We start from the raw sequence: 20,605 nt of genomic DNA on the forward strand, positions 1-20,605 counted from the left end.
ATTTTAAGGTTTGAGTTGCCAAAGGCAGCTTATTGTTCAACATTTCTAATAGAACAGCTGTAAGATAGCTCTGAAACTTTAAGTTGAATACATTTCAACTTGATATCTAAAAATAGATCCTACTGTGAATATTTGCAAATTAAGTTTATTTTTTTAACTTCCACATTAAAACATTGAAATATGAAAACAGAGTTTGTTCTCTTGCTGCTTAAATAGATCATTATTCATTATATTTACACAGCCAATAATGAACTCAGCACAATTACTGTTCCATTTTCAGCCAGCTGCCACTAGGTGGTGTATATATCCTTTCAAACCCCTTCATTTAAATACAACACATTACTTCTATGTGTAAAATAACAGCAGGTGGCTTTAAGGATGTATTAACCTTATAATCACAGAGGTGACAAATTCAGTTAAACACAAGTTACTCTGGCAGCTTAACAAAGAATCCTTTTAACGATCCTCTTGAACTTTAGCGGTTTCCCCTGTACGGTATTCATGCTCATTCAAGCAGTACTTTGAAGCTGAGGGGGGATGAAAGTCTTTAGTGCTCATTGACAGTGTGCATCATCGGCGAGTCTCTTTGTCCAAAAGGTCTTTAGCTTCGTTGATCTTGGCAGCGAGATACGGGGAACCACCTGCAAACACAAAAACAATTTTGGTGCAACTCACTAAACCGGCTCTACATGCAGTCTAACAGACAGGTTTTGGTTAGAGGCAACTTTATCTCTTGAATTAATATCACAGATAATCACAGATAACAGATCGATCTGGTTTAGGTTTACCTTTATCCGGATGGTTCAAGACCATAATCCTCCGATGGGCCTCTCGTACCTTGGCTTTAGTGCTGGCTGGGCTGGATGTAACATAATACATCCATGTGATTAATTAGAAATGATAAAAATATGCCACATTTTAGAAGACCAACATTATTTATACCAAAAAGATGCATTACCTGATGCCCAGAATGAGACTGGCCTCTCGTTTGGACATCTTCTGCTCAAAACCTCCTTTGTAGTATGATGAAAAAGTCTGAGGAGACACCACAGTATTAGACCTTTGATTATGTATGCCAAATAACTTTATGATAGAACAGATTTTTTTAGATCATTCCTCTAAAGACAGGCTAAAGCTACAGCACCCTCTGGCTTTCTTTAAAAAGGTTAATAGTCTGAGGAGGAATATATTTCAAACATACTTTTTAAATGACGTGTGAAACATTCAGGGTGACAAATGCAGAACATTTATAAAAAACAGCACATAGAATCCATACCACAAGTGCACACGCAGGCAAAAAAATGCATAAAAGTTCATCAAACCTAAAAATAGTTCCCTTTATTATTTACATGGTTTGGGTAATGACAGGTGAAAAAGACTCAAGACCAGTATTTCCTGAATCCACCTGCCTGTAATATCTGAGATCAACATGTTAACGTGGCACAGTGTGTAGCAATTAGGGCTGCTCGATTATGGCAAAAATGATAATCACGATTATTTTCACTGAAATTGAGATCTCGATTATTTGATGATATTTATTTAACCCTTTAAGACCTACCATAGAACCAAGTCCGCCAGAGCTTATATTATTTTATTTTATTTTTTTTTACATGCTGTAGTGCCATTTTTGGGAGCATTTCAAGTTGCTATACATCAATACAACTGTTATAGCCCATATTTTAATAATATGTATGCATTAAGTCCATAGTAATTACATTAATTGCAAAAAAGCGCAATAAACTACAAAAAAATTGAAAGTCGTTTTTGGTTTGTTTTTTTACATATATTTCTACTTGAGGAAATTTAAGAGGTTTATCCCTCAAAACTTTAAATACAAAAAAGTTGCAAAAAATAGTTTCCCACCACAGGAAATTTATTTTGAGCGTCTTCATAGTTTTATTTTGGAGATACAGCAATTTTTATATACTGCAGGAAAAACAAAAAAAACAAACTATGATGCAAATTTGCAAAGAAAACAGCAGGTGCATCAAAATAAACTATTTCCAGCAGTGCAATTTGAGTTCTAAGCATCACAGAAACTATACAGAAAAGTATAGAGTCAAATATGAATTATAAAAACACCAGTATAGGCTTTTAAGGCCTACAAGTAAAAAACTACATTTTCCGCGAAAATGATGTCACTTCCGGTTTCGGACAGGAAATGGCAGACATGCGGTAGTTCGCATCGACGTCTTTTTCAATGTGGGAAGTGTTACAAACAGCTGATCGGATCGGCAAAGGTGTTTCTGGAATATTATGTTTTGTTGCTGCAAGCGCTTTTTATGCAATTTCTGCAAAGCTTTATGTGGAAGGAAACCGTGACCGAGGACAAGCTGATGGCATAAGATGTAAGTACAACTCCTCCGGTTTCATATGCAAAACAAATTATTGCGCTAGCTTACAGGGCTCCGGTTCTACAGGGGTTTAAAGGGTTAACAATAACAATGTATTGAATAATGACTTTAAAAAAAATAATATAAAATAGTGTGCAAATACTGATAACAGTGCAAATGTTTGCAATATAAAAAATAAATGAAAAATGTAAACATCTATGTTTAGTGAACTTTGCAGTGTTGCTCTGTGGTGCAGCTACGACACTGTAGCAAAGTTTACACATTATGTCTACTTGATCCACGTCTGACTCCGCCAACCCATAATGTTTCCACACCACTGAAGTTTTTTTTTTACCTCTCTTTTCAACCAAAGGCAGTCACTCTCCTCTCCAAATAACTTCTGCTTAGCTTTCCGAGCTTCCTTTCGGTCCTCTTAATTGTTGTGACGCGTGTTCGAAATGCAGAGGTGCGCTCGATTTGCCACACGGAGCAGCGCGAGAGTAAAGCACGAGGGAGGGGCTAATAATCGGCTCAGTCATTTTTAATGATCGTTGAAAGCCCAGATCATAATCGTGATTAAAATTCGATTAATTGAGCAGCCCTAGTAGCAATTATTCACCTGGAGTAGATATAAGCATTACAGTGGATGTGCAGGATGTTCATCATTTACTTACTGACGAAGGCATCTTCTTCACAGTTTCAGAGAAGACTTGGCCAAGAGGCTTCCAAAGGTGGAAAGCATACCGGCCTGTAGATTAAACACAAGACATGCACAAGAATTTTAAACCAGAAAAAAAGAAGAAGAAGAAGAAAGCTTTCAAACTACAGAAATAAAAAAAAAATCAAATTCAAAATCAAACCATTATTACCTGCAAACCCTGCTGCAGCCACACCAAGACCAACTGCAATTAATGTCCGTCCCTGTCACCAAAAACGAAACATCCAGCTGTTAGCACACTGGGTCAGACAGGTCATTCGACACAGATACTTGAGTAACTTCACTATTTAAAGTTAAACTTTATTGACTTGTGTCTGCTGATCATGTTTACAGTGTTTTAAAGCAAATAACCTTTGCTTTAAAACAGACACCTTTTCCTTTGGAGTTCTCTCTATCCCCTCCCATGATCCATAGCTTCAAAGCTGACTCTGGCTTTTCGTCATGTTTCTACAGAAAAAAATAGGCCAAAAATGATGCTTTTCTTGCATCATTTTTGAATAGCCATTTTAAACTTCTAATATCTAGAAACCTACTTCAGCTAGGAACTTAAATTTTTTTAGGGTGTATGTCTGGTACTAGAGCGCTACGAATACAGACCTCAAGGTGAGTAATTATGCCAGAATGCCAGATGCTTCAAGCCCAAACTATTTGGACCTCCGATATCTAAAAACAGACTTTGAGGCGTGTTGCCGATTGTTGTTTACAATTTCTCATATTCGAGGTGTTTTTGTTTCCCCCCCAAACAGTCCAAATGAATGTGAAACTAAATGGTTGCACAGATATTAAAGCCTCATTATCAAAAATAAATAAATAAAAACAAATAAATAAGAAAAAATACATTTTCTTCCAGCTTCCCTGTAATACCAAGTATGACACCATGTACCAAATTCAAATGAACTTTTTTGAAGGCACAAATTTCTCTTCATCATTATATCCTCCTGCCTCCTGACCCACGTTAACACATGGACTGAACATACACACACCCACAATGGACAACTGTACCCTCAAACACACAATAATAACATGGACTGAAACACCACTCACAACCACCAGCACTTTATATAGCCTCTGTAGGAATTATATCTCACTTATCATAACTGCACTACTGTATAGCTCTGTAATAATCATTCTGTACATACGATAATTTTTAACCCTACAACTGTTTACAACTTGCACAGTTCCCATTTCTGTATAGCTGTATATCTCAGATTCTGTAGTTATTTATTTCATATTCTGTATAGTTTTTCATATTTACATCCTGTTCATAGCCTGTACATAGCTTGTACTCACTACAGCCTGTACATACTTATAGTTATAGAATATTCACAACATACTTCACACCGTGTACATTATAACATTCCATAATAGACCCATTTCTGTAATATACTCACATATCTATATTATTGCTAATATTTATTGTAATATATCTATATCACTAAAGCACTTCTGGATGGATGCAAACTGCATTTCGTTGCCCTGTACCTGTGCATGTGCAATGACAATAAAGTTGAATTCTATTCTATTCTATATCCAATATTCATCATGGTGATCGCTCTTATTTTCCCAATAACATTTTTAGAAATCATCCCAGTAATGCAACTTGAACTTCTCCGTGTTCATAGTACCAGATATTTAATATAGAAAACTGAAGTAGTGGTAATTTTCTAATACTGATAGTTTACTGTTTCTCGATGCCAGAGATACGTCTAAAACAGCCCTACCTCCATAATTAAATAAATGGGACCTGAAAACGTGCATTTTTTTAAAGCGTGTCTTTCCCCTGTTTAAACCTCAGTATATTTTGCATCGTATTTTTTAAGCCTCACAATAATGACATCTAAAAGAACCTCTGCAAGGGCTCTTGTCACACATGGCCTGCACTGTGTTAACCCATCGACATACAAACGTCACTGTTCCTTGGAGTCATACATGTAACCCACATGTAGCTAGTTGTGGCTAACCAGGTTACGATTCCTCATCTACTGTTGTTTAACCCAGAGAAAATGAAGATTGCACCAATTAGCCCTGAAAGCTCGTGTCTGTGAGACATTCTTTAAAGCTTACTTTGCTCAGGTTAGTTCGCTAGCTTCTGTACCTGATGCAATAGACCGACGTGCCGTTAGCGGTCATTGAGGTTACTTAACAGAAGCGTCAGCTGCTATCCAACCACCTCGATTTAGTTTGACAGACACAAAAGTCCTAAGTATTTAAAACAGGTATTTACCAGCTGCCTGTCTATCTCCGCGTCACTTCTAACACTGGTTTTTGGAGAGTACTCAGTGTATCGCATCAGGTCTCCATCCACGGTCATTCCACCGGCGTTCGCCATGTTGCCTCACAACTGTTAAACCCAGAAATGACTTAGAGCACATCCGGTTGTGACTTTCACAATAAAGTCGTCATCTTTGTTGGAATGGGGACTGTGTGGCTAATTGCAGGGAACATTGAGATTTTTTTTTGTTTAAATTAACTAAATGCCATTAAAAACTCATTTTCTTAATTTAAATGAAATAAACAGAAATGACAGTATGCTTCAAAGTAGTTCAGTTAAAACACTGTTGGAGAAAAATTATTGGATCTCATGATGAAAATGCAAGTTTGCTTACTTGAAGTACAGCATTCCAGTCAAGTCATAGCAAACACCATAAATAAACCAACACTCACCCTACCACAACCCCCCCGGTAATAATAAAAATCGAAATAAAATCTGATGTTTCATCTCCAAAACATAAAGCCACAACATTATTGAACATGTGTGCTCATGTGTCAAACAACGCTATACAATTGTGTATATATCATAAATATATACACAATGCTTTTTTCTGAATACTATTTTCATGTTTAGCGCAGAAGAAACTGTAAAAATAGTGTTTTCCAAGGACAGCACAAAAAAGAAAAGCGAATTTTAAAAAAATGCCACGGCTTTCCTATTGGTGTAAAAGTGAATCATGTCGACCAATAAAAAAAAATAAAAAATAAAAGATTTGGCAACACGTGGGATTTGGTTATTTAGTGAGAGGGGAAAGTTTTGGAAGTGACGGCAGCAAAAAATCCACCAATATAGACTATATTTATATGAAACGAGTATACTTACTGCATTTGGTGTATTTTAACCATATATAATGCATATTACTCGGTTGTCTGGCTGTTATCATTTCTAACTTACTTAGCTGACTATTACAATGACAGGGACACTGTTTGCTTTTTAATGTAGACAACTTTATTTTTACTTCAAGACATGAAACTGATCATTTCAATTTTTCTGTGATGCCAATTCACAACAAAACTCGCCTGAAGGAACTTTATACCGTAAGCTGAAAACCCTCCATAAGGTGGAGAAATCCCCGACAATCAAGTGAAAGCATAGAGAAAGGAGAGTATAGAGATGAGAAATAACTAGTGGAAAGAGAAGACAGACATTAATGATGTGCAGTGGTGGAATCACTGAAATACAAGATTGAGAAATGGACCAGGGAAACCTATAGAGTCTGACAATGTTAGTGACATTACACACTGATTCAATATTAGTTTTAGTGGCCTCATTACTGCTGAGATGAATTTTAACAGTCTGTTTTTCAATAGCCAAATGTTTTAAATTTGTTTAAGTGAGATTAAGTGAGGCACTCACGTCATGTAAGAAAAATCAAGTGTTACTCTGCTTGCCCTTCTTTTGCTTCTCTGCAGCGGTGGTCCTCAGCCCGACTGTGATTGAAGGTGTTAACGGACATGTGGCTCCTGCCATCTTCGTAGTTTGCTCTGGCCCTCTCATTTGATCTGTCAAAGCAGTTTTGGTCTGGCTTCCTCTTACTCGCCAAGATGGAATTCTGTGTCCTGTAGCCACTGGTTGAGCAAGATGAACCCGCAGAATGATGGTATTTCTTCTGGTCATGATCTGACCTTTCACGTTGGTATGTTTTTTTTTTTAAGATCTGGGTCACTCGTATCCTTTTTATCTTCTTCCAGATGTTTTCTTTTAAAGTGTGATTTGATTGGAAATATTGGAAATGTGTGAGCAGTTTTACAGTGACTGGGCCTGATGAAGTTCAGGCTGCTCCTCTGAGAAGAAGGATGGAGGCCAAGGGTGGGAGTTCTTTTGGGCAGGTTGTCTGGTGTCAGAGGTGGGCTGGTGCAGAGACCCACACCCTTCTGTCCCGCTATCTGACATCCCTGTCTTCTATATTTTAAAGCTATTAATGTGCTCATAGCAGGACTTAACGCTGCAGACAATGAATCATGCCATATGTTAAATTACTCATTTAAATGATAACAGCATTTTCACATAAAGCAAAGTAATATGTAATAAAATAAAAGACCAGATTATTTTTAATAACCTTATTACTATTAGAGTTCAACAAACATCAGGAGATCACACATTTCTGCAGTTTTATCTGCATAATCCTGAGGCTCGGTGGGGTGGATCTAAAGGGTGATCTGAAAGCAACACAGCACAGCTAAAGAGACTTTGTTTTTTGCCCACTATATGGTCAAAAAGTATACTTACATGTAAGAGGTCATCCAGAGATTTATTCATCTTTTCTCCACGAACTGAATACCAGACTCTTGGAAATACAGTTCAGATGTCTGAAAAGACAGTCTGAAATTTTCTTTGGGGTTGTCCTTGAATCTCCATCATGTATCTCAGCTGAGAGCACAGCAGAACATGTAATCAAACAAGGAGTCCAGCACAGACTTTTAACTGACATACATCATGTTATCAATCTTTTCTATTAAGCTTGAAATCAAATTCTTCAGAAGAAATAAAAAGTGCTCTTGTATTGCTTTACTTACCATGGCATACTCACTGTACCCAGGGTACAGCAAGGAACCAGTGTACAGACTCAGCCACGCAGCCCAGGGACCATACATCTATGGCTTTTGTAGATGGAAGCCCCAGAATAATCTCCGGAGACCTGATGGACGACAAAGAGAAATGATTGTCACATTTTTTGTTTATGTTGACCATTTGGATAAGTATTATTTATACTACAGCTGAGAAACCCCTAACAGAAATCACAAACACTGGAGTTTGTGTAACTGTGTGAGGAAGAGATTCAATTTGATTCCAGCTACTTACCAGTACGGACAGGTCTGAATGTAAGAGCCCCACTTTGGCAGCTGAGGTGTCATAGGCGAGGTCAAAGTCAATAATTTTATTCAGTACGGCTCTTGGTGATATTTCACCAACATTACATTTTATAATTTCAGGTCTGTGTGTATTGTTCCAAGAGACTTGAGGTGATTAAACACTATTCCCGTCTGAGAGGTATCAAAGAATATGTCATGTTACGATTCAAATTTGATCAGTATCCATTTTCAGAGCATTAATGTAAAGAATCATGGAGTTAATCATACCTGCACGATGATGGGATGAATTGCCTTTTAATTGAGCAGTTTGAAATTTATTCCTTTCATGAAGCCAAAAAGACTTTTTAAAGATATTCAAACTCAGGAATATATTTGGTTTGTTGGAGTTACAGGCGTTACGTTTTCACATGGCAGTGAGCTAGAAACATGAGATGGTTTTTACATTAGTTTAACAGAAAAAAACATTTTATAGGCATTTCATCACAGTCCTTACATCCACTGCACACATCTTTCTAACTGAAATTCTAGGGAGCAGTTTTTACCTCTTGGTTTTCCAATGGGTCTTTGGGTTCTCGTTTTTCATAATGGCTACAGCCTTTTTGTCAGCCATACTGACACATTTTGCAAATGTGCCATAAGACCCTTCTCAAAGGAGAGTTCAAATTTGGTACTTGGAGGATCTGGAGGTGAGCCAGACTCCTGGGACTACCTTGTCCTGGGCATTGTTGGGGGACATGTCTGATAAAACAATAACAGATAGAAGAGAAAAGCAGATTTAAACTTAAATTATAATAAAATAACATAGATGGTAAATACTAATGCGAATAGAAGATACTATTATAGACAAAAATACTAGTAAAGTATTGTGAGTGTAAACCAATCTGTTGCAAGCTGGATGAACAGACAGCAGATTATACACTGTACACACTAACCAAATTAATGTTTCTTATTTCTTCTTCAAAATGTAAGATGTGGTCAGTGTCATGTCAATCACAAATTTAACAATCCAACCAGAGAACAGATGGGTTTGGCTGTCGGAGTGGTGCTTTAGGCTACGTTCACACTGCAGGCGAAAGCGCATCAAATCCGATTTTTTTGACCCTATGCGACCCATATCCGATCATGCTATGACAGCGTGAACGGCGCAAATCCGATATTTTCAAATCCGATCTGGGTCACTTTCGTATGTGGTACTGAATCCGATACATATCCGATGTTTTAGAAAGCGACTGCTGTTTGAACGGTCAAGTCGCATTAAATCCGCCTTTTACGTCACCGACACAAGACTGAAGCCAATTATCAGCGCCCGAGAAGACATCGCGAACGCTTCCTGGCCATCCAGTGTGGATGTCAGTGAAACTGTTGGGAAGACAACGTAAACATTTTATTTGTACTGTATAATCTGCAGATTCTGACAGAAATCTGCAGCTATCCTTTGAAGCACCGCTCCTCTCTTAAACAGCAATAAGGATCATTATTAGGTTATTTACATTATTATGTAAATAACAAAATAACTTAAAGCAAAAATTGGGAAACGTAAAGTCCGAAGTCTTTATATTAACGGCCATCAGTCAAACAATACTGTTTGTTCTTGGTCTAAACAGAGCGCGTTGTGTGTGACATCTTCTTTTGCGCATGCGGGCCGCTTTGAGCGTTCACACTAGAGCGCGTTTGCTGTCGCATTTTATTTGTAGTGTGAACGAGGAGACAAAAAAATCGGATTTGATCAAAAAATCGGAATTGAGCATTAAGACCTGCAGTGTGAACGTAGCCTTACTGAGCTTTCAGGTCCTAGAAGGGTAACCAGTTTGAAGCTGGAGGATCTTTAAATAAATACCCCATAAGGCTCATACAAGCTAGGTCCCTTAACTTTGGTCTGTAAAAATTGTAACTTGTGTAAATATTTTTTTATAAACACAAATTTTCGTCTGTAGATGCACAAACCTAAAATTTTCTGATATTTTGTGCTGTTCAAAACTACGCAGCCTGTTTACAAGTACAAAATATTTATGACCACTACTTGAACCCATACACGTGGTTCTTTTTCCCATCTCAGCCACGGGACTGAAGGCAGTACTGCTAAGATCAAGAAACGCAGAGAAAAAAAAGAAGAAGAGGAAAACCCAGAGTTGAACTGTAGGGAAAGAAAAGGCCAGCGCACTTGCTGGAAGTCCAGAGCCGGGTGACTGGATCAAGGAGAGAAGTACAGTTGTAAGATGGGTTATTTATGGAAGCCCGTTTCCACCACTAAAAAAAAAAAAAAAAAAAAAAAAAGGATCCATAACTCAAAATTTCGAGTTATTTTCTCGAAATTTCGACATATTAACTCGAAATTTCAATTTATTAACTCAAAATTTTGAGAAAAGCAACTCGAAGTTTCGAGTTAGCGCTGCCAATCAGTAATCTACGTGAATGACGTCATTTCCTTGTTACCCGGAAGCTGAAGCCCTCAGCTACAAATGCTACATCTAAGCTACCGGTATTACATCCAGTCGTGAATGCACAGATTGCTGAGTGTTTTCAGCCTGGCTTCACAAATGATGAAATCCCTGTGTTATTAGCTGAATCACATGGTGTTACTATCAGCAAACGTACTCGCGAACAGTGTTGCCAACTTAGCGACTTTGTCGCTATATTTAGCGAGTTTTCAGACCACTTAGTGACTTTTCTTCTAAAAAAAAGTCGCTAAAAAAAGACGTGAAAGTGCGTATCGCTTTTACTCTCAACAAGCAGCGGGTGCTGTAATGCAGTCAGTTCTTCTTTTACTCTTATGCTGTTTTGTGGATCACAAGGTTTAAAACTACTTATAAACACACACACAAAGTAACTCCACCAGAGTGCCTATTTCGGGTCACTTTTGCCGGTCCAAGCCCGGGTAAAGGAGCAGGGTTGGAATTGTGACATTAAAAAAAAACAATAATTGCTAAAAGAAATTTAATTTGTAGTTCTAAATAAACTCTAAATGCATTTAGGACGCTTTTTACTCACTTTATGTCTCTTCCACGATGTTATTTCTCTCTCCAACAACATAAGTTACAATTAGATTAGCATGACCAATTATGCAAATTAGGCGATGACGTCATTTAGCGACTTTTAGGACAACCAATAGCGATTTTCCTTACTGAGGAGTTGGCAACACTGGACGGAGAAAGGGAGCCAGGGACAACAACATCACATTAGAAAGGTATAGTAATCGTCCACAACTATTTTCAGTTGCGGATGATAAAGGATTCAGAAAGTTTATTCATGCAGGCCAATATGACAGAGAATATGCATCTTCTTTTTGTTTTCATATTGTAATTTATATTTAATTGTGTTGTGGTTTGCAGTGTTTTGTGTTGTTTCATTTAAAATTTGTTTAAAAGGAAAAAGCTGAAAATTTAAATAGTTAAAAGTTGAACTGTGACTAGTTGTTTTTTGTATTATATGATTTATTTATTACATTTTATGTGGAGTGAATAAATAAAAGTATATTTACGGTGGCCCCTAGAGACAAAGCACGTACAAACTCCAAAACACGTACAAACTCCAGAAGCACGTAAAAACTCAGAAGCACGTAAAAACTCCAAAACACGTACAAACACAACAGAAGTGCTCCAGGATGCTGGGCGCAGTGTTGAGCTTTTGTTACCTAGTGGCTACACAAGCCAGCAAGTACCAACGACCGGATTTGGTGTGTGGTAGTAACAGGTAAATTAACTTTTTTCTAAAATTATTTGAATATATATGAGTGGTTGTGTATAAATACACAAACCATACACATATGCTTTCAATTGTGTAATTTAAGTGATCTAGTAGCTCTGTTTTGGAAGTTCAGTTAAAGCTAGAAATGTTTTTTGGAGTTTGTACGTGCTTTGTCTCTAGGGGCCACCACATATATGTTTATATATAAATATATAACTAAAACCACTTTTTTTACATTAGTAATTCCTTTTGTGCATAATTTTATATTACTGTTAATAATAAATAAATTAAAGCAACAAAACAACCTGAAGAGCCGGTTCGGAGCCGAAAGAGCCGGCTCTTTTTAGTGAGCCGAACCGAAAGAGCCGGTTCTCTAAAAAGAGCCGGAAATCCCATCACTACTGCGAACACGCCCCCCTACACTTTTTAGGTATCCCAGCTGCTCCAGTTTATCTGCTGATGGGTGTACCGTGACTGACTGTGTACGTGACAAATAAAATTTGAATTTGAATTTTACTACTCGTTAAATTAAATGGTAAATGGCCTGTATTTGTATAGCGCTGTACTTAGTCCCTAAGGACCCCAAAGCGCTTTACACATCCGGTCATCCACCCATTCACACACTGGTGATGACAAGCTACATTGTAGCCACAGCCACCCCGGAGCGCACTGACAGAGGCGAGATTAAGGTAACTTAAAAATATGTTTAAATGAAAACAACTTTAATGTTTTCATTTAAACATATTTTTAAGTTAATTAAAAATTAAATCTTTTTATGCCAGCTTTTTGCTTTGCTTGACAGTGTATAGAACAAACCCGATGACACAAACTCCCAGAAAATGTAAACATCAAACACATCCAGACTTTGAGGGCTGTGCAAAAAACAGAGATGACCAACCCACCAAAAAACAGCTGTAAATATTTGTGGCTATTACAGTAAACACTGCGGTGTTTTCCTGTATACTTTATTTTATAATTTGATTTATAGTGAGCAACATGAATGTTAACAGACTGAGAATTTTACAACACCGGTTGTAACAGTCATTGCTTTCTGTCTTTAAGAGTCTCATTTTTTTCCTTCCCTGTTTGTACGAGGATTTCTCCAAAACATGTGATGGTCACAACTATTGACAGTCTGGTTTAATAAGTATTTTTGCTTTGAATTTTGCTAGGCTTTTCTGTGTCATTGGCTGTATCCCAATTCAGGGACTGCAGCCTTAAAAGCCGCATTTTAAGGCCGATTACGTCACAGCAACGCGACGAAGACTGTCCCAATTCGAAGGCTGCTCGAAATGCGGCCCTCAAATGCGTCCTTCATTTCCCTGAATTTCAAGGACGTGGCGGTGTAGACTTCGTGGCCCAACATATCCCAGAATGCATAGCGCGGCGCTGGGTGTGGATAATTTTGCCGAAAAAAAAAAAACGGCGGATGAGGGGCGCCCGAAGAGTAAACTTTAAGTAAGTACTGAATATTATATCACTTATTTATGTGCAAATGTTTAATAACGAAGAACATTAAAACATTACTGTTGGCCACATGTCGGCAAAGTTATGTGACATTAGTGGCGTTTGTACTAACTTGGTTTTAAAGCCTTTACTTTAAAATACACGCCGTTCAATAGCTGACCTTAATCTTACAGAGAATAATCAAAGCTCATGTAGAAACAAACAAACAAATGAACAAAAGGTTTTCTCTTTCATTTCTGTCAAACAATGCTGTATGAAACGTTTCCAGCTGTTAGTATCATGGTTGCTAGGCAACCTGGGCAGCGCAACGGAGGCTAGACCGTCCCATTTCACAAGCCTCGCACTTCCGGCCTTAGTGGTTTATAAGTACGCGGCCCCTGAGGATCGTTGAGGCTGCGTACTTTAAGGCTGCAGATCCTGAATTGGGATACAGCCATTGTTTCACAGAACAGCATCATCAAGATGTAGTGATAGCCAAACTGGCCAGCAGGTGTCACTGTTGAGATGGGTTTAGATCATTAGATACCCACTGAGCTCAGACTAAATGTGACTGCAGCCATTGTTCTCCAGAACACAAGACTTGAGGCTTTATTTTTTATTTGTTCCCTAACAAGGGATTGATTTTTTTTTAAATGATATTGGAAAACACACAACACTTCCACAAGTATCTGGTATTTCTACTGGCATAAACATAACTTTAGATTTAAAAGGTTGCACATTTTTAGCTACAAAAAAAGAAGAAGTTAAAATGGAGTGAAAATGACATGTAGGATAAAATAAAAGGCACAGCTGAATTAGTAAATACATGTCAGACAGTGGTCAATGAATTATTCTGTTGTATGTTTTTCACAGATCCATTTTATAGAGGCTGAACATGAAAGATCATTCCACGATGCATCAGTTTGTACTTGAACGCAGTCCTCTTCACCCCACTCTGGGTTTCCACCACCGTTATCCGGTTGTTTTGCCATCCAGTTCCTGACAAGTTAGTGAACAAGAGAATTATTGTATTTGACAAAAGACTTATATAAAGTATTCATGTTTCCCTCTCATCATATATCCAAACCGACATCATGACCAGCAGCTTTACAGCTGTGGCTCCAGCAAACATCAGCTGATACTAGAAATTAATATTAAATAAATTCTAACAACAGCTGATCAAGCTTAAACGTGCTGCTGTTGTTTAGCGTGACAGCCGCTGGTTTCCTCTTTCGGCCGCAAAGTGGGCGATAAACAAACAAGAGAGAAAAGCCGATCAGCTGATCATTGATCAGTTTCATGATTGAAGTAGAAACAGGAGATGGAGGGTGAGAGGATGAGAGAAGAATAGGCAGCTGTGCAGCAAAGACACAGAATAATTCCAGCTTTGTCTTTTTCCATTGTAGCTGAAGTAGGCTACGGGACAAACTGCATTTCTTTTCACCTCAATATGAAACACGTAATATTTTCTCTGAATACGAGATAATTTAGTTTTTTAGAGGACGTTGGCAACATCATAGCACCCACCCAGCTGTATAGAAACTCCGTCATGCTAGCTAGTACGCAGTACGAAAATGTCAGCACAACGAAAATAAACTTCATCTAAACTTGGTTTCTATCTGACCCAGATACACTGCAGGTCATAAATTCTTACCTGAAGTTCAGTTCACCTGACACTCGGACAGGCGGCCACCTCGGATCTCTCCTCCTCCTGCCTCCCCTTCCCTCATCCACCTGCTGGCCTCCACCACTTGCTAATGTTACTGAATCTGTGGAAGCTCAGCGATAGTCACCACACGAAGTAACGAGTAATGAGCCTATCTAAATCCCAGTAACGATTAACGCGTTCCTGATTTTGGCATAATAACTAGTTACCGTGCTCGTTACCACACTAATAACGTAGTTACTGTAACGTGTTACTTAATAACACGTTAGTCCCAACACTGTAAACGAGGTAATAAAAAGGAGTATTTCCTAGGAATTTGTAGTATTCAAACAGCATTTACTATAGTTGATATGCAGATTCTCCTGGGTGACATCACTCAGTTACGAACCTTCCTGAGCAAATGAGACCACTGGAGCAAAGTGAAGACTTACTTTAGATTCAGTGGAGTTCCATCGACCCATTTCCAATTTCCTTCCTCTTCCTTGTCATTCAAACCAATCCAAGCATATTCCTTAATGTAACTAGATATAAATGCCTGTAAAATATTTATTGTTTAAAAGAGTGAGGAAAGTAATTGATATAAAACATTTTGAGGAGTGTAATTTTGAATAACTATTTACAAACACAATGACACATGCATACTGGTTATGCTGTACCTTGTCTTCAAGGCTTTCTATCACCACCAGATCTGCTCCTTTGCTTCTGCAGTCGTCTCTACCTTCATCCCAGGAACCAAGCTTTTCAGATAATACATAACAGCTATGACCGAACATGATCCATCCTTCAGGACACACTTTCTCTGCAAAAAACATTGAACAAGAGGCATTATGGATGCACGGGCCTGGCACATGACAGCTATTTTGTGAATTCTTGATGTCACTCTGTAAACAGGCCAAATAAAATGTACACAAAGATATTATGTCACTGATGTTACAATGTTTTAAATCAAATCAAATCAAAATTTATTTATATGGCACATATTAAAACAACATTGTTGACCATAGTGCTTCACAGTCAGTAAAAGCATGAGACAATTAAAACAAACAATAAAACAGCACAACAAACCATAGGTAACAACACAACAAGCTAGAACAGCCAACTAGTTAGAATCAAAGGCCAAAGTAAAAAGATAAGTTTTAGATAAGACGTGATTTAAAAGACTGGATAGACTCGGTAGTACGAATATGAACAGGGAGGTTATTCCAGAGTCTAGGTGCCACGGTTGCAAAGACCCGGTCACCTCTCGACTTCAGTCGAGACCTAGGTTGTGCTAGGAGCATGTGATTGGACAATCTAAGTGCTCTGTTGGGATTGTATAAGTGGAGTAGTTCAGAGAGATAGGTGGGCGCTAAATTATTCAGAATTTTAAAAGTGAACAAAAGAATTTCCTCAGTGATAGTTTTTTTTAAAATTAATTAATATGTGCTTCACTGAAAGTTGATGTAATCATTAGTTCTTAGTTGAGTTGGTATTTGCTTAAACATTTTTCAGCAGTAGTTGAGTCCTGCACTTCAGCCCTAAAACGAATAAGCAGTTACAAAAAAATGCAAACATGGCCTGACATCCCAGTTAGCAGTTAGGTAGAGAGCTATGAAATGCAAATGACAACTATCTTGTTCTCGTTAGGATTTTATTATAGTAGTCAAAAGTTACAACTTTTACTTAAAGCTACAGTTCAGCTGACTTTCGTTTTCCCCCTTAAAACGAAAGGTAGGGTGTAATCAATTTGATTTGTTTGCTCGTCTGTCAATATCAGGGTTGTCAAACTTAAATGAGCTGTGGGCCACTGCTGACAGAGTCATCGCATTGGCCAATTTAGTGTTCAAGTAGTACAAGACAAACAAGAAAACACACAAATATTTCCAAAAATTTGGTGTTTTGTTTGTTTTTTTCATTTCAAAAATTGTATAACAAGACAACTACAAACGTGAACGCAATTATTTTTCATCTCACTCTTAACTAACCAAAGTCTTTCATTGAACTACCAAATAAACAAACTGGTACTCTCTTTCTGGCCAGACACGTGGCAGCACTTCTGCTATACTTTTGTATGTGTCACGGTTCTGGGTCCGTTGGACCCAGTATTTTGAGTTTATTATATTTCGGTTTAATTCTGCTTCATGGATTGTTTTCTTATTCTCGTAGTGATGATGATTATTTCTTGTTTCTGTTTATCCGTGCTTAAGGATTTGTTCTCAGTTATATCTCACGTTTAGTTTAGTTCAGGTTCCATGTGTCATTCTCTGTCTGTCTCTCAGTGTAAAGTCTGCATGCTTGTTTAGTAATTCATGTGTCCTGTTTTATTGTGAAAGTCTTTGTCTTATGTTAGCTTGGTTCCCCCCGTCTCGTTAACCCTGATCTCTCCCAGCTGTGTCTCCCTCCTGTTGCCCATTCGCTGATTACCACCCTGTGTATATTAGCCCTGTGTTTTCCTGTGCTCAGTGTCGCGTCGTACCCTCAGACCCTGCCTGTGTGTTCCTGCTTGGTTTGGGTTCTGTTTTTGTTTCATGTCAGCAATAAAAGCTGTGGTTTTAGTTACATTTCGTCTCGGAGTCCTGCATTTGGATTCACATTTCCACCTGCCCGCACACAGAGCCCTGACAGAATGTATTTAACAAACTAAAAATCCAGACATAAGTATACACATTAGTTTTTGACTGCTAGTGAAAACTGTTTTCTTTACAAATAACTCTCACCGAACTAGCACGACCAATCCCTCAACGTGTTTGTACTCTCTGCTCAATATGCCTTCATATTAAATATCTTTTGCTTTTTAAAGAACTTATTTTAACATTGCACTAAACAACAAAACAAATCCTCCCTAACAAAAAAAGTAACTTCAAGGGCCAAATTGCATCATATTTCTTCACGTCAATATGCCCAGGCCGCAAGTTTGAGACCCCTGGTCTATGTGTTTGTTAGCAGTATAGTGTCCTCAGTTTTTGAGATATCATTTTCAAATTTTTTGTCATGGTGGATATCAATAACAGCCAGAACTGATTTAATTTAGGTGAAAATCGGGTTAAGGTTGCATAAAATATTAAAATATTAAAATCCATAAAAACTTCATTTTACCTTCATCTTACCTACAATTTTTAATGGATCATCTTGAAACTTCACAACAATATTCTAGGCCTTAAGTACCATTGTCGTTTTTAAACCAGTGCACACAATATAGCCAACAATGGCTGTTTTGTACAAGCAAGTGCTAGGAAAAAAAAAAGTCAAAGTAATTTAGTGTAGCACTGAATTTGAGATGCCACATCATTATATCATCACCAGACTGTGAATTTATCACTGAATTTTTCAACAAAACCACAAAGAAACAAAATAAGTAAATCTCAACAGCAAATACAAGGACTCACTCTGTTTGGACAAACTCTGAAGGTTCTTCAGCTCTTTGGTGGTTTCAGTGAGGTTGGCTTGCAGCAGATCTCTCTCCTCAGTCATAGAGGAAAGTTTGTTACTCACAGCAGAGAGATTTGCATTCAGAAGGTCTCTCTCTTCAGTTATAGCGGAAAGCTTGTTAGACTCAGCAGAGAGATTTGTAGCTGAGACATGATCTGAAATAAATCAAAATGAATGATTTCACTCATAATTGAACTGCTTTCTCATAAATCTAAATTTAAATATTTCAAAATGTTACCAGAAGACAATGAAAGATGTTCATAAAATAAATGGTTTAAAGCTTAAGTGTTTTCCAAGTGCTATTAAACAGACAAGGAATTTTGAACACAGCTTTTCCAAAACATCCTGCTTACATTATTTTACTTTGCAAACAGAAACAAAATAATTTTGCAAAAAAATAAATTTACCATGGTCAAAATGATTAGCCCCCTGGGACTAATAGTCAATTGTGTATTCTCCTTGCTGAATAACGGCCTGCAGCCATTTGTTGCAGTCTTCAATAAGTCTCTTACACGTCTCCTGACTAATCCCAGCTGATTCTTGTTAGGCAGCTACTTCTGGCATGGACCTTGGTTTTCAGTTCACCACATATTTTAAATGGGATTCAAGTCAGAGCTTTTTGCAGACCAGTCAGCAACGTGCACTTTAGTTGTCTGGCGATTGTTCTTCACTCAGAGCAATGCATGTTTTGGATTGTTGTCATGTTCAAAGATGAAGTCATGACACAGACCCAGTTGTGTTTCTGACTGCTTGAGGTTTTATTTGAAAATCTTTACGTAGGCTATTTTCTTCATGATTCCTTCCACCTGACAGGATCCCCAGTTAGAGATGTGTTTATGCATAATGCTCCCACCACTGTGATTCTCTGTCTGGACATATTGTTTGAGTTGTAAGCTAATAATTTTGTCCTCATCTGTATTCCGTGTCATATCCTGTATGTATCTTTGGGAAAATGAGAGTAAAAAATTGCTTTACTGTGAATGAGGAACTATTGTTTTTGTGTTCTTTAATAACCCTTGGAGGGTCTTAAGGACATTTATTGTCCTTAGGCCTAAAGGTGGATGTCTTTTTAAGCACCCTCCAAGGGTTAAATGTTTTGGATCAGTGAGACTTCTTAAGTTCAAAGCTTGTGTAATTTGTCAAATTAGTTATAGATCGGGCTGATGCCATTCTACTTTTTTTTTTTTAATGTGGGCTGATTAGTGTTTGAGTGATCATTTATGAAAAACCAAACTCACAGTAAACACCGAGGGTGATGAGTCCAATCAGCAGGAAAACACTCAGCATTCCCAGACAGATAATAATTCCTAAATGGGAACTCCTATCACAGCCGCTTGTTCCTTAAAATAGAAATGAACACAGAAACATTCAAGCTGTACAACAGTAATAGATGTTAAAATACATTTTCTTTTCTGTCACTTCTTTCTTACCTGTGTGACCTGGTGAAGGTTTTGAATTGTTATGCTTGGGGTATTCAACATTGACATAAATTTCCTCCATGGTTCAGATGCAGATTATTACTTAGAGCTCAGCTCTGCAGCACAGGACTGATGAACTGTTTGAACACTGTCAGTTTCCTTTGAGGAAGTCACACATTTCAGATATTAATACTTTCACATAACACTATACAAGCACTGAAATGTGAAAAGACAAAAAGTCAAACATCTCTTTGGTTTAGTGTTCATTGCTGTGGTTTATTCTTGCGAAAGATGTAAGGGGGCATTTAGTTTTTCACAGAGGTGCAAAGAGTCCTATGCAAACCCTGTTGTTTGTGTCACTATTGGTCTTACGTACTTGAAAACAAAAACGCATATGTTACGTCCCTCTGCAGCCTCTAATCTGCTCAGTGTGTTCAGCTGGTGCTAATTGGCCACACCTAGTCAGGTGTGGATAAAAGCATACCTGAGGCAAGCTTCCCAGGGAGCTCACTTGTCTTTGCCTTGGTGGCATCAGCCATTTTAGCCAACCTGGTTTTCCATTTTAAGATAAAACCTCTTCTCACCCATACTCTGGTATTCATCTCCTTTTTTATGTTGCGGCTTTTGAGCCGGGTCGTGACAGCATATAATATAAAGTAGATATCTAGATTATCAATCACTCTTGCTAAAATACTTATAATAAAAATGTTGTCCACCATATATCTGCATGGTATTGTTTTCAAAAAGAAAGGGCAGCAGTCTACACCTTTTATAACTGTGACTCAAACTAACGTTTTAGAATGAAGTGTAAATTTATTTCTTCAAAACACAAATTTGCATTAGACTT

General features: G+C 37.8%; 2 protein-coding genes and 1 long non-coding RNA gene across 4 annotated transcripts; all 3 read right to left on the reverse strand.

The window, feature by feature from the left end:
* Nucleotides 1–19: 19 nt before the first annotated feature.
* Nucleotides 20–5,412, reverse strand: dnajc15 (DnaJ (Hsp40) homolog, subfamily C, member 15). Its single transcript, XM_080903672.1, has 6 exons — nt 5,276–5,412; nt 3,203–3,254; nt 3,008–3,081; nt 959–1,035; nt 789–859; nt 20–641 (listed from the first exon to the last, which is right to left on the reverse strand). The coding sequence occupies exons 1-6, from the start codon at nt 5,378–5,380 to the stop codon at nt 571–573; spliced, it is 450 nt and encodes a 149-aa protein (XP_080759798.1). The 5' UTR covers nt 5,381–5,412; the 3' UTR covers nt 20–570.
* A 920-nt stretch (nt 5,413–6,332) lies between these two features.
* On the reverse strand, nt 6,333–11,206 carry LOC308410075. 2 transcript variants are annotated; one of them, XR_013974117.1, is made up of 4 exons: nt 11,125–11,206; nt 8,679–8,874; nt 7,840–8,554; nt 6,333–7,693 (listed from the first exon to the last, which is right to left on the reverse strand). It is a non-coding gene; the product is annotated as an uncharacterized lncRNA (long non-coding RNA). The 2 variants fall into 2 exon arrangements; XR_013974118.1 differs by having other exon boundaries at nt 7,840–8,874.
* Nucleotides 11,207–14,114: 2,908 nt separating this feature from the next.
* LOC308409948 (asialoglycoprotein receptor 2-like) lies at nt 14,115–20,297 on the reverse strand (the record flags this gene model as incomplete). The annotated part of the gene is made up of 5 exons (XM_080902942.1): nt 14,115–14,265; nt 15,364–15,467; nt 15,589–15,731; nt 18,298–18,495; nt 20,243–20,297. The coding sequence occupies 5 exons, from the start codon at nt 20,295–20,297 to the stop codon at nt 14,115–14,117; spliced, it is 651 nt and encodes a 216-aa protein (XP_080759068.1).
* Nucleotides 20,298–20,605: the final 308 nt, after the last annotated feature.

Source organism: Rhamphochromis sp. 'chilingali' (genome assembly GCF_963969265.1).
Source record: "Rhamphochromis sp. 'chilingali' genome assembly, chromosome: 14".
NCBI classification, from domain to species: domain Eukaryota; kingdom Metazoa; phylum Chordata; class Actinopteri; order Cichliformes; family Cichlidae; genus Rhamphochromis; species Rhamphochromis sp. 'chilingali'.

Coding starts and splice junctions, on each gene's coding strand:
- dnajc15 (XM_080903672.1), bottom strand. CDS start 5,380: ATGGCGAACGCCGGTGGAATGACCGTGGATGGAGACCTGATGCGATAC. Junction 3,082..3,202: donor GGCTGCAGCAGGGTTTGCAG/GTAATAATGGTT, acceptor TTTAATCTACAG/GCCGGTATGCTTTCCACCTT. Junction 1,036..3,007: donor TGAAGAAGATGCCTTCGTCA/GTAAGTAAATGA, acceptor GTGTCTCCTCAG/ACTTTTTCATCATACTACAA.